Here is an 18,903-nt window from a genome sequence, read left to right on the forward strand (position 1 = left end):
TGCCCACCTCACCGTCCCAAAATGTTGGGATTACAGGCATGAGTCACTGCGCCCAGCTCACTTTACATTTCCAACTGGTTATCTCAAAAGTTCTTTACACAAAACCTGTTTAAAACCAAACTTACGATTGCCATGTCTTCAAGTCGGAAAGCTGGAAGCTATCCTTACAGGTTCTCCATCTTTCTCACCTGCCTATTTAACACTGAATTTTGTTGATATAACCCACTAAATATCTCAAATCCATTCAAGTCCATCTCCACTATGGCCATATCTAGACCAAACCTCAATCATCTCTTGCCTGCCATCACTTCCTAGCTGAATTCCCTGCAACTTCTTTTGCTTCCCTCCACTCAGCAATCAGAAAATCTTTCCAAAATACAAATTGTATCATGACTTCTCTGCTTAATATTCTGTAATTTCTTTCCTTTCCTTTGAAGTTAAGCACCAGAATTCCTCAATATTGCCTACAAGGACTATCATGGTCTTATCCTACCTATTTTTCCAGCCTAATTTCATATAACGCTCACCACTGGGACATCTTCATCTCTCTTCCATTCATTCACATACACTTCATTTTATGTCTTCATTTCCTCTGCTTCTTAAAATTCTTGCTTTATAAAAGAAAACCATCATGGTGGGCAGAGACAAGTTGGGGCTGACAATCTCAACTAGTCTCCTATTTCATTTTTTCAAAGAAGTTACGCTGAAAACTAAATCTTAATATACCTTGTTGGATACCATTCCCTTCCTCTGAGTCAAAAGACTGCTCTCATGTAAACTGACAACTCTTTTATGTTCAAAGATAGCAACAGTTGCCTCCATGAAGTCACCTATAATGAGGTCTTTCAATGGGAAGTCCAAATGTAAAAAGCTATATTGAAGATGGTGAATAAAGTTTCAGTTGCATATACTCACTTTTAAAAATCTAGCAAAGGTTGTTCTCAGTACAAAAGCAATTATTGAAAGTGTCCTTTAAATAGAAATTTATCCTAATGTATTTTAAAAATTTTTATCAGCCAGGCACAGTGGCTCATCATGCCTGTAATCCCACCACTTTGGGAGGCCGAGGCAGGTGAATCACTTGAGATCAGGAGTTTGAGACCAGCCTTACCAACATGGTGAAACCCTGTCTCTACTAAAAATACAAAATTAGCTGGGCATGGTGACACACCTATAATCCCAGCTACTTGGGAGGCTAAGGCAGGAGAATCACTTGAACCCAGGAGGCGGAGGTTGCAGTGAGCCGAGATCATGCCATTGCACTCCAGCCTGGGCAACAAGAGTGAAACTCCATCTCAAAAAAAAAAAAATCATTTTTATCAAAAATAAATAATTATGACAAATATTCAAATTGCATATTATATATGCAATCTAAAGCAAGATACCACCTGTCATTTATCAGTTTGATATCAAAGGCATCAGAAGCTATGATCCTCTTTGCAAAAATCTGTGCCTTCAAGTCTGAGATATTCAAGTTGAAAAGATGAATGTTTTTATTATATTATACTTACATGTGATGATGAAAATGCTTATAAGGATTTTTCTAGTTTTAAAACCTCCTACATGGAATTTTTCTTTCCAAGTTTTAATATGTTTCTCGGCTTAAGCAGATATTTTAAAACAAAATCTGAATACTTCATCATTTAAACTGGCCTTGAACTTTATTGTTTAATGTGTGAATATCTGCTTCCAGTTTTATCTTCTTAAAGAATGTCACAATATGTTCCCTAATTAGAATAAGAAAACTGAAATGGTACTTCTCTCACTAAGGCTTTTAGCTGAATTTAGTCTTCTTTCGCAAATTTTTCATAGCCACATTTTAAGCCACCACAGCCAGAAAACTGATACCATATCCTGCCTGATCCATTTGTTTCATTTAAATAAAGGGCACGGCACCAGTTGACATTTAAATGTCCAAGCAATGTGAGTAAGGCTGCAGCAGGAAGCGCTAGGATGAGAGGAATGACAGAGCTCAGTTCTCTAATCTCACAGGCAATTTTGAATCATAAAGTATGGGTCAGTCTTTTCAACTCTGAATAGTCCAAAGTCATCAAGAGTCAGTGAAACTCAGATCACTGCCATTTCGTTTTGAATGATTATGACTTCAGAGGAGACACCTGTTTCACCGAGAGTTCATAGCACATTATATCACAAGCTAGACTTGGGAATGTACCTGTGTGAACTGTAGATGACTCAGCCTGGTGAGGACTCCATCAGGAGTTCACACCTGGCGATGTCTTCCCCTTACACTCCACTGGGACACCAGCGCCCAGGCAGACAATGAGGAGGGGGAAGAAAGTCCCAGTGAACAGGGAAACTGGGGACACCAAGTTTTGTCTGATTAGCGAAGGAGTGGAGGGTAAAGGTAGAACTGAGGGTTCAGTCTGAGTAAGCTCACAGGTGAAAGGGAAGGCAAAGTGAGGACATTAGAGTTATAGCTGACGCTGTCAAAGGCTCTACCACAAGACAGCTGCTGTCAGCTGCAGCATAGACTCAGGAAGTGATTGTGGTAAGATTCTGTATGACAGCAACCACCTGCATGGAACTCCACACTCTTCTGACCACAGAAAGAAAGGGTTATACATTTCTGTGAAGTTACCTACAAAGAAAAGCATTCCAGCATAGAAAGGATATTTAACTGTTACTCAAAGAGCATAGTGTTCTCTGGACATTTCTTGCATGGCCTAGAAAAAGGTATCCTATGCCCCTCTAAGAAGCAGTTGAAATAAAGGGAATCAGAGATTCCAGGGACGCCAGAGGTAAATACTTGAAGCAAAGAGGACCAAAAGGAAAGAAACCTTCTATGATGTGTCTGAATAAAGAGAAGTTAAAAAGGGGATTCTAATTTGTACTAAAATGCCTTTTGGAGATAATTGAAGTATAAACCATGATTTTTGAATTATTTAAATTTATGTTTCATTGATTCCTTAAAAAAAAACCAATAAATCTTCCTTTTTAAATCCTTACTGCTTTTGTAACAATACTTTTTTTGTACAAGGAGATTAGGCACAGATTTTTTGCTATCACTACATCCCTTCACAAACATACAAGCATTTAGGTATGTGTGTGGGCTTACATACCATTATACAGTTCTTAGTCTTCACAAAAGAACAATGGTAATTCATGTGCATTTGCAATGTTGGGAAAATATGCATGGAGTGCATTTATAGTATCTTCCTTACAGATTTTTTTTTTTTTCCAGAAAAAAGATGAATTAAAACTGTATTGCTGGCTGGGTATGGTGGCTCACATCTGTAATTCCAGCACTTTGGGAGGCCAAGGTGGGCAGATCACGTGACATCAAGAGTTCGAGACCAGGCTGGCCAGCATGGCAAAACTCCATCTCTACTAAAAATATAAAAATTAGGTGGGCCTGGTGGCATGCGCCTGTAATCCCAGCTACTCAGGAGGCTGATCTGGGAGAAGCGCTTGAACCCAGGAGCCAAGATTGCACCACAGCACTCCAGCCTGGGTGACAGAGGGAGACTCCATCTCAAAAACAAAAACACTATATTGCCTAAAGTCAGAAGAATGAATTAAATGAGCTCTTATGAGCCAAACTACCTTTATACATCCATAAAGAGAAGTAACAAACATTTTGAGAAGAGACTGGACCATGAAGACTGCATCAGGGAGTATCTTGCATCTCAGTCAAACAAATATGCTGTTTCTCCACTACTACTTCCTATGCCAGGTCCACTGTGGCCTCTCCCCTGCTCCCTGCAGATCTCAGAATGTGAAGATCCCCTCCTACCATGGTACAACTGCCTGGATAGGGCAAGAGCAGCAGCTTCAGATTACTGTTGGATCCACTGCCTTCCCAAAGTAGGCCAGGCTATTTGGGATGAAAAATGATTTTTAAACACTAGGAATCCCCTACCAAAAAGTATCCTTTTACCAAGAGCAAAATGGGCCATGATTTGAACAGCAGTAAGTATGTATAAAGCTTACGTGGTCAACATTCTGGCCATGAAACTGACCTCTTTCTGAAAGACTCCAAAACTTACAAGGGTCTGTAGCAGGGAGACAGAAATAATCTCTGGACATGACTACGTATATACAGATGCAAATGTCAACAGTCATTAAAGAACAATGATTGCTAAAAGAGAAAGTCTTATCACAGTACTATCAACGATCCTAAACTGAGCCACTTGGTCAATTCCAAGCTGCATGATAACCTGACAACAGAGTGGAACAAAAAGAAGAGAAAACTTGGTAATTTGAAATCTGTTCTCTTGTTAATGCCCCACAAACTAGAGCTGTGCTTAGTTTTAACCTGTTGTTCTCTGATATTTTTAAAGGAAAGGCCAATATATTGAATCATATACACAAATGGAGACTTCTGAAAAGACGAGATAGATGTCTCCATTAGAAATACAGGTGGTATGTCAACAGTAGATAAAGATTCCATCAAGCTTGAAAATTACTTTAAACGAAAATTCAGGCCAGGCACAGTGGCTCATGCCTGTAATCCCAGCACTTTGGGAGGCTGAGGCGCACAGATCACGAGGTCAGGAGATCTGAGACCATCCTGGCTAACACAGTGAAACCCCATCTCTACTAAAAATACAAAAATTAGTCCAGCGTGGTGGTGCACCCCTGTAGTCCCAGCTACCTGGGAAGCTGACACAGGAGAATTGCTTGAACCTGGGAGGCGGAGGTTGCAGTGAGCCAAGATCGTGCCACTGCACTCCAGCCTGGGCGACAGAGCAAGACTCCATCTCAAAAAAAGAAAAATGAGAAATATGCCAAGGAGTTATCTCAGAAAAAGAACATTAAACTAGCAACTGAAATCTGGCCCTGGTCAAGGCAGTCACTCTTCTGTGCCTCAATTTTCCTATCTATGAAAGGATGAAACATGCTGGAGCCCAGCTCTGCTATGACCAACAGTAAGAAATTGGGCAGTTAATTTACCTCACTGGGTGTCATTTTTCTCATGTATAAAATGGGAGGCTTTTGTAGAGAACCCCTGAGGCCCACTCTCATTTTAATTCTACGATACTGTAATAAGAGAAAAACATGGTGAAACATAAAATATTTTGTAAGAAATGCCCCACATCAGTGCAGCTGAGCATTTGGATGATTTGTCCAAGTTTTAAGTTAGTTGTGGGAAATGATTTGGCTGCAATTTGATTCTTTTCTAATGAGGAGATACATATCCCCACAATAAATAAAAAGACACAGTTAGAATTCTGTAAATATAAGCCCTGAATAAGTGCAGGATCCGTATACCTTTGGCCAATTGATCTCCACCCCTCACCTGATATGACAGAAGGGAAAGACTCAGGTTATTCCATAGATCAATGCTGGAGGAAGAACCATTCTCTTCTGTTTCCACGGTTGTGACATAAAGAAGCAGATGCTTGTTGCGGAATTACATACGCAGACATACAGTCACCCACAGACAGAAAAGACTTAGCCTTTGGCTTTGGACATGATTCAAACATTACATCATCTATCTGGGGATTATATTAAAACATAGCCCAGTAATGATTCAGTCACCTACTAGGTTTAATTTCTGACTAAATGAGCGTATTCTAGAATCTATGGAACACCTATTTCTACACTGATCTCTCTCTCTCTTTTTTTTTTTTTTTTGATATGGAATCTCATTCTGTCGCCCAGGCTGGAGTGCAGTGGCATGATCTTGGGTCACTGCAATCTCTGCCTCCCAGGTTCAAGCAGTCCCCCTGCCACAGCCTCGTGAGTAGCTGGGATTATAGGCACGTTCCACCATGCCCAGGTAATTTTTGTATGTTTTAGTAGAGACAGGGCTTCACAATGTTGACCAAGCTGGTCTTGAACTCTGGACCTCAGGTAATCCACCCGCCTCGGCCTCCCACAGTGCTGGGATTAAAGGCATGAGCCACTGCACCCAGCCCTCTACACTGATCTCTAATAGATGATTCAAGTCTTGCCCTTAGAAATTTCTCCAGGACAGAAAAAAAAAAAAAAAAAGTCAGTAAGTTTGAACCATTAAGAACTGAAATGGGTTAAATGGGAAAGATATTCCCAGGATTCTCTCAACACCTTAACTTTATGCCCTGACTTTCCCATAAACACTAATCACAAATCAACAATCTTTCTCAGCTTCTTGGGCCAGTGAGGCTGAACCAGTGGCTGCCCCCAGTTTAGAGTACCCAGAATTTAAGCCCACATGGGAATTTCCAGCCCACCTCCAACTCAATTCTATATCTCTGTACGTGCTTGAATATAAGGTAGAGGTTTTAATTTTTCCAAAATTATCCCTCAGGAAAAAAAAAGATCATACTTAAGTCCTTTCAAAAACTTGCATATTATAGGGTACTTTCTCAATTACTTTATTGTAAAAATATTGTTTGGGGAAGATACATTAAGCTAAAATGACCTCGATCAATGTATTGGAGACTTATCAGTAAGAAAGGGGCCCAGCTATCTAAACGATTCTCATAATGGTGCATTTCTTCATAGTTGTGAGTGCTGAAAGGTGTTGCATATAAGCCTTTCAGAGTGATTATGCTGTGAAGATCACAATATACACTAAGGGATAATTTGTCTATCTTTTAAATGTTTTGAAAATGATGTACTTTCCAGTGACCACATCAAAAACAGATTCAAACAGTACTATATCTCAAGTCATCTGGTGAGATGAATATAACTGAATATAATTTGAATATAATTACTTCATAAAATGTGAGTGAACAAATCAATACTTCTAAGTATAATATTTCATCAATTATGTGACTTTCAATATATCTGTGTAACTAATTTACTAAATTAAACATGAAGAGACATTTGACTACTACATCTGTATTGCTAAATGTTCTCATAATCAAGTTGTCCAAATCCTTTCTTTGAATGTGGGGGAAGTTCTTCCCACTGGGAAATGAGAGATGATCTTTGTAGGGTCATCTTATATTTGAGCATGTTTTGAGAAGCAACAGATTTGCTGAATCTGTGTGTGATGAGGTCTGGTGGATGAAAAAGGCAAGGAGAAGTAATAATACGAGATCCACTCTTGAAACTGCAACCTGCTTTGGGTTCCTGTTTTGTTGGGTAAAACTTGGGCTCGTTTCTGCTTGAGCAGAAAGGCTCCTCAGCACCTTTCTTGGGCTGATGAAAGGAGAGTAAAAAGGAGGCCCTTCAAAAATGTTACCACTTAAAACACAGAAGGCAATATACCAAATTCAGTACTGGCAGGGCAGTTAGTTGTAACAATAACAGTAATCTATTAACATGTATTAAGTGCTTACCAGGCAATGTGCAAAGTGCTTTTTGTGTAATGGTCATATCGATTTATCATCCTTATTCTGAGATGTGGGAGCTAAGTAACAGGTGAGATAGCTTACCCAAGTCCCAAAATATAAATGTGCCACAATGGTACATGATAGGGCTGGGATTTGAACCCAGGCAGTCTTACTCCAGAGCCTGCACTTTTATGTATGATGCTATACCACTTCAATGATTTAAATAACAGAATCTACGAAGGAGCATAAACATTTCCAAGGATCCTTCCTACTATCCACAGCATCTTTTTTCTAGCATCGGGGCATGGGAAAAACCAAATTAGTAATCCATGATAATCGTGGATTCTGAATTCACCGTTCTAGAAGAACAATTGCTTCAAAACTCACCTGACGGCTAAATCCAGCAGTGATAGTCCTCATTCTTTGTATATACACATTTGGATATCTGAACACCAGTTATTACTGCCATGTTGCTGACAGTCTTCCTTTGACTAACAAAACCCTCTTCTTCCTTGATTTTCCTCTATCCTCAGTGCTCATTCCTCCTGATTCTGCTCCATCATTCCTCTATCTCTTTTTTAAGTGCTGAGGTTTCTTTTATCTCCATGTCCTAGGCAATCTCGTCTGTGGTCAAGGCTTTGCTTTCTACCTATGGGCCCCCAAATTTATATCTCAAATTTCCCTTCTGAACTAAAATAAAAAGAGAGGGTCTCGCTTTGTCACCCAGGCTGGAGTGCAGTGGTGCAATCTCAGCTCACTGTAGCCTCGCCCTCACAGGCTCAAGTGATCCTCCTGCCTTAGCCTCCTAGAGGTGGGGTTTCTCCATGTTGCCCAGGCTGGTCTTGAACTCTTGGGCTCAAGTGATCCACCCACCTCAGCCTCCCAAAGTGCTGGGATTATAGGCATGAGTCACTGTGCCCAGACTGATCCTTCTTTTATAGTCCTCATCCTTTAATGGCATCACTGTCTAACCATGTACAAACCTAAAGCCTTGGATCCATCTTGGACTCCTCCTTATTTCTCTCAACTTTCCTATACTCATATCCCTAACACACAGACTTATTGGATCACCAGATTCTTTAGATTTCACCTCCTAAATGTCCCTGTAATCTGTTTCCTCTTTGCTTTCATTACCATGATGAAAGCCTTCATCATCTCTCATTTGAATTACGGTAATCATCATTTATCTGGCTTCCCTAGCTCCACTTCATTCTCTAAGCCCTTGAGTGAGTGACCTTTCTAAAATATGAATCCAGTCACACTAATTCCTGCTTACAAATCATTCACAGCTCTTCTTTGCCTACAGGGCACCATCCTACTGAACAGCCTGGCACATAAAGCCCTTCACAAGCATATTGGTGGCTACGTTTCTAGTCTCTTTCTTATCTCTTTCTCAATCCTCCTCCAGTCATACCTCCTGCTGTGAACTAAGATCCAGACTATTGGGGCCACATGCCACTTTATCTCATACCGAGCAATCCTATCCTGAAGGGGAGCCTTGGTCTTTCTGATCTCTGGGCAAATGAATTCACTACACTGTACTGTTGGCTTTGGACTTTTTAAAGAAATGTGGTTCCAGGCATTTTAAGGCACTTTACAGTAATTGTTCATCCTTTCAAAAACTCTACAAGGTTGAAGTACTATTGCCTCCACTTAACAACGAAGAAGCAGACACCAAGTGTTACTAATAAGGAACTAGTAAGTGAATGAACCAAAATGTAAAGCCAGGTCAGGCTGACTCTAAAGCCTGTGCTTTAGCTGAGCCCAACCCTGAAGTCTTGCCGATTTCATCTATTGCCATAATTTCTACTGCAAGGAAACAACCAGGAAGCAACATCACTGCTTCAGGTTCTCATATGTGCAGCCCACAGGACACTCAGACACGGTCACTTTGAGACATGGCAGGTACCATATTTTCAGTCCAACTTCTAGCACATCCCAGCATCCCATGAATGAAAAAGCATGTGTGTTCTACCCTGGCAACAAACTTCACATTCCCATTGAATCCCAAAATGAGGAGGGAGAATAAAACCTTAGTCTGCCTCCAAGGAAGGGGATAGTGGAAATGAACCTCAGTGGTATTTCTGACTTCTCGGGGTAGATGGATGCTCAGAAGCTGGTATGTCTTTAAGAAGTGAGAGTCCTAGCTCTGTCCTCTTAAGCCTGATTTTATTAAAATAGCATTGAAAGCATCCTACATGTTTATTTTGTTCCCTAATGCTAACACACACATATGTACTCAACTATAGCCAACAAGAAAATTGCTTAAATGATTACTTATCATGTATGAATATGTATCTTATTCGTTTATTACTTTTATAATGTGGCTCAAAAAGCTCCAGCCTAAGAGCCCCTGGATCAAGAGCCAGTTTCATCTCTGCCTGTGTGGCCTTGAGAGACACATTTTCATTTTCTCATTTTTCAAATCAAGAGATTCCAAGTAGTTGATCCATAAGCAGTCCCTTTAAGTTCTAATATTCAGAGACTATTTTTACTTTGGGGATGTCTTCCATTAGGCTGAGACTTCTTATCCCAGCCCTAAGAGAACATACCCTTCATGACCATTTTCAGAACCTTTTATTTATCACTTTTTAAAACTATATATATTTAAGATATACAACATGATGTTTCGATATGCACAGTAAAATAGTATTCTAGTCAGGCAAATTAATATATTCATTATTTCACATAGTTATCTCCACCTTTTTTTTTTTTGGTGGCAATCATACATGGTTTTGAAAATGGTAGTCAGAGATGATAGGTTGGAAATTAATTCCAAGACTATTTTAGACAAGAAGGACTGTAGCATTGCATTCAAACACACACTCAAACATTATTCATGCCACTCAAATCCAATTCAGGCCAGCATCACCCGGAGTGCACAACAATATTGGGAATGGCTTATACAATTCCATGTGCATGTGAGCATTATCTCATGTTCATGCATACACATGTATGGAAATGGCTCTTGGCCTTGGACCTATTGAAAGAATGATTGAAACGCCATCAGATGCAGGAGACAATATAAACATAAAACATCAGGGCAATTATACAGGCATATATCCATAGAACTAAGTGACAAGGAAAACACCCATAAAATGTTGCCATAGCTGACACATGCTTACAGTTAAGAGTTGCTAGGTTCTCACAAAGTTTTGTTTACATGAACTTAACGTCTAACACATGACAGCCAACTAGGTGCCCTAGATAAGATCAAATGATATATGACACAGGTGCCCAATAAGTGCCTGTTGAATGAATATTACATGAAAATACTATGAAAAGTAACGTGATGCAAAAGTTAAGGGTATTGCTAATACTCTTAAGGCTCATTTTTCCATCCGAAAGTTGAAACATGAATTACAGGATTATTGAAGAGGTTCCTTTGCAATCTTTGTGGTGTTCACAGTCACGGGAATCATTGCCACCAAAACCTTTCAATAAAAGCACACGCGGGGGAAAGAACGTATATAACAACACATTATTGATTAAATAGCGGCCCCTTGGTCGAAAAAAGAAATCAAGAAGGAACATTTTTAAGGTAAGGAAGATCCTCTTTTGGCACAGCTTATTGGCTTCCTATTTTTAAAAAGCAGATAGCTTTATGTATTAGTCTCATTTAAAATCCGTCTCTGGAGAAGCCCCAGATAGGGGAGGAGAAGGGAGCTCTAACAAGGTTCTGGACAAAGTGGGAATCCTCGGAGGTACGTTCAGCCATCACGGTCTGCAGAGAAAGGCAGATTCTCAGCCCAGGGCTGAGAGGTTTCCTTGTGGAAGCCGACTCACCTTCCCTCCTGGAGGTGGCCCGGGATGCGGGCAGGAGGAGCGAGAAGCAGAGGCAGCAGCCCAGCCAGAGCGCAGGCATGGCGGGGCCGGGCCGCTACGTCTCTGTCTCCGCTGCAGGGGTCGCTGCCCGGCGCCTCGGTTGGTGGTTCTCACTCTGCGCTCCGCTGTGCCTTCCTTTTCCTTGATCAGGTGGTTTTATCGACTCTTCTACCTGACTCAGTCCTGACAGGAAGAGAGCCTGTGTTTCAGGGTGTGACTCACCTGTGAATAAGGAGGACCCAGCCCTCCAGAGGCAGACAAACACACACAGCACACACCGGGCTGGAAAAGCGCTCCCCGCAGCCGCCCGCTCCCCCTCGCAGTGAGGCGGGCGCACACCTGGCCCGGGCCAAGGGTGTGGCACAGAGGCTGCGGCCTAGGAGCCTTTGCCTGGAATGTGGCAGATTCCCCGGAGCCCTCCTTCTCTCCCGGGGTGGTCCAGGGCAGATTCACAGAGGTAGATAGCAGCCCGCCCCTTCCTCAAACTGGGAGGCCCAGTCTTAAGTGCGCTAACTCAGAAATAAGGCAGCAGCCCGAATCAGCTCCGGCTTAAAGGACATCAAGGAAGACAAGTCAGTCAGAGAGTCACAACAGGGTCCTCTCCGCCCTCCAGTTTAGGGTCAACCTCTCCTTTTTCCAGGCTGAACCAAGGGTTTCTCTCCTGGTCCACGTAACTTCCTGCTCACCAGGGTTAGCAACTCATAAAGTAACCTATTGACTGGCCAACCTCCCTATAAAGACTGAGTATCGTTTTCTTTTTGTTTGTTTTTTGTTTGTTTGTTGTTTTTTGTTTTTATTTTCAATGGCACCATCATAGCGTACTGCAACCTCCAACCCCTGGGCTCAAGCAATCCTCCCACCTCAGCCTCTTGAGTAGCTAGGGCTACAGGCAAATGCCACCACACCCAGCTAATTTTTAAATTTTTTGTAGAGACGAGGTCTTGCTGTGTTGGGCAGGCTGACCTTGAATTCCTGGCCTCAAGTAATCCTCCTGCCTTGGCCTCCAAAGTGCTGGGATTATAGGCATAAACACCACCCTTGGCCCACTTTATATTCCTAACTAGTATAGTATCTAGCTTGCAGTTGGTGCTTAATAAATATTGGCTTGAAATGAATAAGAAAGAGGATCTAGATACCAAACTCTTTTACATCTTTGAGTGTATTTCTCAGCCACTCTCCGTGGGCACTAGAGAAAATATTTGTTGAGACCAACTTTGAATGTTATCCACTGTGCTAGGTGAAGTGAGTAATATCTAGACAACTGCAAATCTTGGTATAAACTATATTGTCTCTTCTCCTAAGGAGGCTAGTGACAATAATTCAGAGAGGTGGCTGTCAAGAAGGCTTTGGTTCCTGCTAGAGATTTAAAAATTGCTAGAGCTTTATAAACACACAATCTGTCCAAAACAACCAACCCTTCTTCCCAACATTGAGGCCTACAAATGCCCCCAATAAATAGCTGTTTGCTGATGTTCTCATCTAGCATCATTTTGGAACAGTGATAATAGCAATACAAATACATAAGTAATGCTTACTATTTGTCAGTCGCTGTTGTAAATCCATTATCTCATTAAACTTTTAAACTTTAAAACAACTTTATGAATTAGGTGTACTATTAATTTCCCCATTTTACAGACAAGGAAACACAGGTATGTCAGGTAACATGCTCAAAGTCACACTGCTAGTAAGTTGCAAAGCCAAGGTTCAAAACCAGGCAATATGACTCCACAATCCATTAGTTCTTTGTTAGGTCAGATTAAAAAGTACCATAAAAAAAAAAAAGACAAATTCACAATACTGAATGAATTCAACATGCAATCAAAGGTTATTTATCAATGACCATTATAACCTAGCCAGATTGTAGACTATTGGCCTACATCGATAAATTCAAGTCACAAAAGACTCTGAACAAATATTTCTAATTTTTCCCAAGATGTTAGTTCTGGAAGGACTCCCAGAGGTCGTCTGGACCAGGGACAGCAAATGGGCAGCAGGCCCCTGGGCACCAGACCCACCAGCAGCCTCTTTTATGTGAACAGTGCAGGATTTAAAACATATTTTTAAAATGTAAACGCCTTAAGGCAGGCACTCCCCAACTTTTCTCAGTTCCCACCTCTTCACATTGCCTTATTCTGGGCTTCTCCACACATCCAAACAACTGTCTGGCTCAGGCTTGACACCCCTGCTCTGGCCTCATCCCTTACCTTGCTCAGGGACAATATCGACCCCTTTTACCAATCTGAGAATTCTTCTCTAGTGCATTACTGAGGTTAAGAGTGTTCTAGTGGCCGAAAGTTGAGGCTTAGGCAGGTTTCCAGGGCCAAATCCTGGCTTCTATTCATCAAGCAGTTACTTTGCTTTCTGTGATCCTTAGTTTCTTAATCTATAAAATGGAGACAATAATAAAACACTTATCTAGTAGGGTTATTAGAGTTAATGAATTATCTAGGGCTCAGAACAGCACCAGGCACATAATATGTACTCTACAGATATAGCCATAATAAGAATAATATTGTTTCAAAAATTATTATTATCACTGAGTGAGCACTAATCATTTTTCTGTTGTTAAAATTACTAACAAATACCGTATGAGAAAGATGAAATTTTTGCTTCAACCCATCTACCAATTAATTATTGAATCATTATTTTAAAATTTTGTGGAACTCTTGGCCTAATCCAGGTTCATGCCCAGATTACCAATATTTACTTGGATGCTATTAATTATTTCATATTTTTGCTGCATATCTGGAAATTTCCTTCACATACAGATTTTCTTACTAAATGTTTCTTTTTTTTTTTTTGAGACAGAGTCTCACTCTGTCACCCAGGCTGAAGTGCAGTGGCACAGTCTCAGCTCACTGCAACCTCCACCTCCTGGGTTCAAGCGATTCTTCTGCCTAAGCCTTCTGAGTAGCTGGGATTGCTGGCAGGTGCCACCATATGTGGCTAATTTTTGTGTTTTTTAATAGAGACGGGGTTTCACCATGTTGGCCAGGCTGGTCTTGGACTCCTGACCTCAAGCGATCCGCCCGCCTCGGCCTCCCAAAGTGCTGGGATTACAGGCCTGAGCCACTCTGCCCAGCCTGTTTCAAAATTTGTGAAACAGAGCAAGACGCTGTCTCGAAAAAAAAAAAAAAAAAAAAAATTGTGAATTTAAAACTTCACTTTCAGACAGGTTAGGATCTTACATTTCAAGGAAAAGGTAAAGATTTAAATGTATTCTTAGGATTATCTTTAATTAACACATGGCTTTTCAAAAAAGCAAAAACAAAAATCTATTTGCTTTTCCATATGGCCCAAATAAATATATATTTTTTCAAATCCAGACAAAAGTCAACTTAATACTACTCAGTAATAAAAAGGAATAAACTACTGATACATGCACAGCATGGGTGAATCTCAAAGCGTTGTGCTAAAACAAGCCAGGCACAAGAGCCCAGATACTATGTGATTCCATTTAAATGGAATTCTAGAAAAGGTAAAACTACAAAGCAAGAAAGCAGATTAGTGGTTGCCAGGGACAGGGACTGACTGCAGTGGGCCATGAGGATACTTCTGGAGGATGAAAGAAATATTCTAAAATATTATTGTGGTCAAAAGTAATCAATTGCTGGTGGGGCTCAGTGGCTCACGCCTGTAATCCAGCACTTTGGAGGCTGAGGCGAGCAGATCACCTGAGGTTAGGAGTTTGAGACCAGCCTGGCCAACATGGTAAAATCCCGTCTCTACTAAAAATACAAAAATTAGCCAGGCCTGGTAGTGCACACCTGTAATCTCTGCTACTTGGGAGGCTGAGGCAGGAGAATCGTTTGAATCCGGGAGGTTGCAGTGAGCCGAGATCATGCCACTGCATTCTAGCCTGAGCGACAGAGAGAGCTACTCCATCTCAAAAAAAAAAAAAAAAAAGGCCAGGCGCCGTGGCTCACACCTCTAATCCCAGCACTTTGGGAGGCTGAGGCGCATGGATCACGAGGTCAGGAGATTGAGACCAACCTGGCTAACACGGTGAAACCCCGTCTCTACTAAAAAAAATACAAAAAAATTAGCCGGCCATGGTGGCAGGCGCCTGTAGTCCCAGCTACTAGGGAGGCTGAGGCAGGAGAATGCCGTGAACCCAGGAGGCAGAACTTGCAGTGAGCCGAGATTGATCGTGCCACTGCACTCCAGCCTGGGCGACAGAGCGAGATTCTGTCTCAAAAAAAAAACAAAAAAACAAAAAAACACCTTGATTGTACACTTAAAATTGGATTGTATACAAAATATCTCAATAAACTGATATAAAAAAGATAAAATCTCAAAAAAAAATTTCATAATTCAGATATTTTAATTCAAATGTGCAAACTCAAAGCAACCACTGGAAACATACCAGTGTTTGCATAAGTTGTGTGACAAAACCAGGCCTGACAAAACCATCTCTGCTGGTTTGGATCAGCACTAAGTGGCCAGCTCAGACCTTTGGGCAGAGACACCACCCAAGCATTGCAGAAGGACCCCTCTTCTGGAAATCTGTCTGTTTTGGCAATTTACAAAAAGTAAAAGATGCTTTTTGAAATGTTTGCATAGGAGCATGAATTTTAAACCCATTTCAGACTTTTGTTCTAGAAAGTGAGCGCTTGAATTTTCATCTGATCCTCCCCAAATTTGTCCATTTAGAGTGTAACTCCTGGTGTTGGTAAGGATAATGCTCTACGTAGAAGTTCTCCAACCACAGAGCGGAAAAGGACTGGGGCATTCCCACCGGGTGTGTCCAGGAAGGCTGAGGCCCTGGAAGTCCCCTTTGTTCATTGTTGCTTTTGCAGCTCACAGTCATCACCCAGGGAACTTCTTTCTACAGTGCTGTATAAATCATTTCACAGAATGGTCATCTCTCCACCCAACCCCCCAAATAGAATTATAAGTAACATGTTGATTTTTCCCTTGAGTTCCATCATTACCTTAGTTTACTTTCAGAAGGAATGTCTGGTATGTCATCTGCTTTCAAACTCACTTATGATAAAAACTGAAGTACTGGCTGTTAACATGCCAGCAATGGACAGGGCTGTTGGTCCCAGTTCCCTGCCCTTTAAAAAATCTCCCCAGATAGTTCTAATTATGTCAGCATTCACATTACAATTTTAAGTGTAAAATATAGCAATCAGGAAAAAAAAATTTTTTTTAACTCTCCTTTGTTCTTAATTGGTAAAGGAAAATGTCCATAAATGGAAATGGTTCAGTGTTTCCTGGATCATCTGGGTAAATTCTCTGAGGCTGGCCGGACTCCAGAAAACAATGTTCTCTGAAGCAAAACCCTGGCTGAAGTGGCAAGCTTCCATTTTATGCAGAAACATGTGGTGTGCCCACAGCTAGTTTTCAGGGAGCGGTAGAGGCCAGACCAGAACTGAAGTAATGCCGTTTATTTATTAAAGGGACATGATCCTTTTTCTGTGGTTTGCTGGTGGTACACCTGGGCCAGAGATGTGGTGGGAAATCAACACACGAAGAAGAACTTCGTTTGCATCTTTTTTGGTGTAGCTATTATAGACAGAAATATTCAAATCAATTAATAGTTAAACAATACAAAAAAATGAGGCCGGATGTGGTAGCTCACACTTGTAATCTCAGCACTTTGGGAGGCCGAGGCTGGTGGATCAGTTGAGATCAGGAGTTCGAGACCAGCCTGGCCAACACAATGAAACTCTGTCTCTACTAAAAATAAAAAAATAAAAAATAAATTACCCAGGCGTGGTGGCATGCGCCTGTAGTCCCAGCTACCTGGCTAAGGCAGGAGAATCGCTTGAACCTGGGAGGCAGAGGTTGCAGTGAGCTGAGATCACGCCACTACACTCCAACCTGGGTGAAAGAGCGAGACTCCATCTCAGAAAAAAAAAAAAAAAAAAAAAAAAATTGGGAAGGAGCACAGAGAAGAGGGGCATAAGCTGAGGGAAAGCAAAATAAACACACAAAAAAATCAAAACAAAACAGAGGACAAAAGATTCTGAGAGAGGGACATTTAGTAGATTTCAAGGTTGTGTCAGTTGTTGTGTTCCCTTAAACTGAAATTTGGTCATCCGTGCATCTGTGAAATGTTAATTAGTAGATGAAACATTGCCCATGGTTCCTCAACCATGCTTATGCTTGGACCATAGATATTCAGATTTGAATGAGAGAGGCAAAGGAGACCACTGCAGTGAAAATTCTTTTCTCCATTGCAGTGATGGGGGCCAGGGCTGTATCACATGCAGACTTGACAAGATAAGCTAGAAATGAGAGTTGACTACCCTTAGATCAGAGATCCTACCTTTGCCTTTGTAAGGAAGAAATGAATTCAGGAAACAATGTTTCTAAATGTATTTTTAAATTTAAATCTGAATTTTTCGACCTTTAATAATTTAAATTACAAAGTCTGAAAAACTCTATAGCATTTAGAAACCTGTCCTCTGCCTTCAAATGGGAAACTTTGGGTATATTTTCAATGTCTGATAATAATCTTGACAATTACAATACTAACAGCCAAACTGTAGTGAATATTCTGCATACGCCCAGCTCAGTATAGGGATTATGGAGTTCACTGTTCACCACCATCCCATGAAGCAGGTGTTATTATTATTCTCATTTTGAGGTTGCCCAGGCTCCCACAAAAATCCACACCGATTCCTCTCTCTAGTATTATTATTCAACTACAATACAAAAACAAATTAAGCCACTCACTGAACAAATACCCTCTATAATTTAAAAAACAAAATTGAATTGGATCTTTCATAAAATATGACATGCCTGTTCCTTATAACATACACTGTATGTTCTATAGTCACCCCTCTGCAGCAGGTAAGCAATAAACAAGGTTTGGCTATTAGGGGTGCATTTTCCTTGTCACATTACCTTTGTTATTCTTCAGCATATGACGACTTCGATTCTTATGCAACATCCTTTTATGTCATCCAATCAGGTCTTGCATGGTTTTCTGTTGGTCTGATACCTTAATCCAGATATAAGAGTACGTTATTAAGTAATTCAATTCTTGAACGCCTTAGAACAATTGGAAGTTATTTTCGGCATAGTGGTAATAGTCTGAGCTTGTGCAAGAGCTCAAGAATTTAGTAGCTATATCTCCAAACTCAGCTTTTCTAGGGCTGGGTTACACAGAAATCCCCAAACATTCCTGGGTGGTTCTTTTGCAGGAAACTCGCAGATTGGTTATTCCACTGTGCTCCAATGATGGAGAGAGCTACAAATAATCACAGAAAAATCTAGAGACCTTCCTCACTGACCTAAAAATTTCTCATAGTCTCAATATGCTTATTTAGATTAAGTAGGAAAATTAATTCAGTGATTCAGACAACTTAAATGAAAATGACACATTTGCCTCAACCACCTGGCTATTTTAGGTGAATTTATTTTAGGCCTGAATTATTTGGACAACTATTTCAGTTGTCTGTTTTTTATTGTATGAATACAAAGTAAAACAAGGTTTAATCGTCATTGCTTTATCAAATTAACTAATGCCTTTGCTATTTTCTTTTCTCAGGGTCCTCTATTAATACAACCCTTATAATTTACTTCGAAAATTTCAGCTTAAGCAGGATATGGCTACGTGGTTTTGCAACAGAATTGTTTATATGGAATTGAATACATCTATGTGCCTCAGGTAAACATAAAGTGGTGTGAAAGGAAAATAAATCATGGGATCCCCAAATCACTAAGCCAAAGGGGAGAGTCAAGCTGGGAACTGCATTACACAAACCTGCCTCCCATTTTGTTTCTAAATAAAATAGTTACAAAGATAAAAAAGCTACATACCTCTCTCACAATTTGCCCACTAGGAAATTCCTTGTGGGCCCCAAGATCAAGTTCTGTTGAATTTCACCCTGACAAG

The 18,903-nt window shown here is 40.7% G+C and overlaps 1 protein-coding gene across 2 annotated transcripts in view; it reads right to left on the reverse strand.

The window, feature by feature from the left end:
• The window catches only part of LAMC2 (laminin subunit gamma 2), a 65,691-nt gene extending 47,561 nt beyond the window's left edge, over positions 1-18,130 (reverse strand). Inside the window, exons 1-3 of one of the 2 annotated variants that reach the window (XM_054443470.2) lie at positions 17,910-18,130; positions 13,256-13,434; positions 11,013-11,234 (exon numbers count right to left, since the gene is read on the reverse strand). In XM_054443470.2, the coding sequence (XP_054299445.1) occupies positions 11,013-11,091 (79 nt within the window). In that variant the 5' untranslated portion in view covers positions 11,092-11,234; positions 13,256-13,434; positions 17,910-18,130. The remainder of the gene's footprint in view (positions 1-11,012; positions 11,235-13,255; positions 13,435-17,909) is intronic. The other variant, XM_063648281.1, reaches the window with a different exon arrangement.
• Positions 18,131-18,903: the final 773 nt, after the last annotated feature.

The sequence above is a fragment of the Pongo pygmaeus genome, chromosome 1 (genome assembly GCF_028885625.2).
Source record: "Pongo pygmaeus isolate AG05252 chromosome 1, NHGRI_mPonPyg2-v2.0_pri, whole genome shotgun sequence".
In the NCBI taxonomy this organism is placed as follows: domain Eukaryota; kingdom Metazoa; phylum Chordata; class Mammalia; order Primates; family Hominidae; genus Pongo; species Pongo pygmaeus.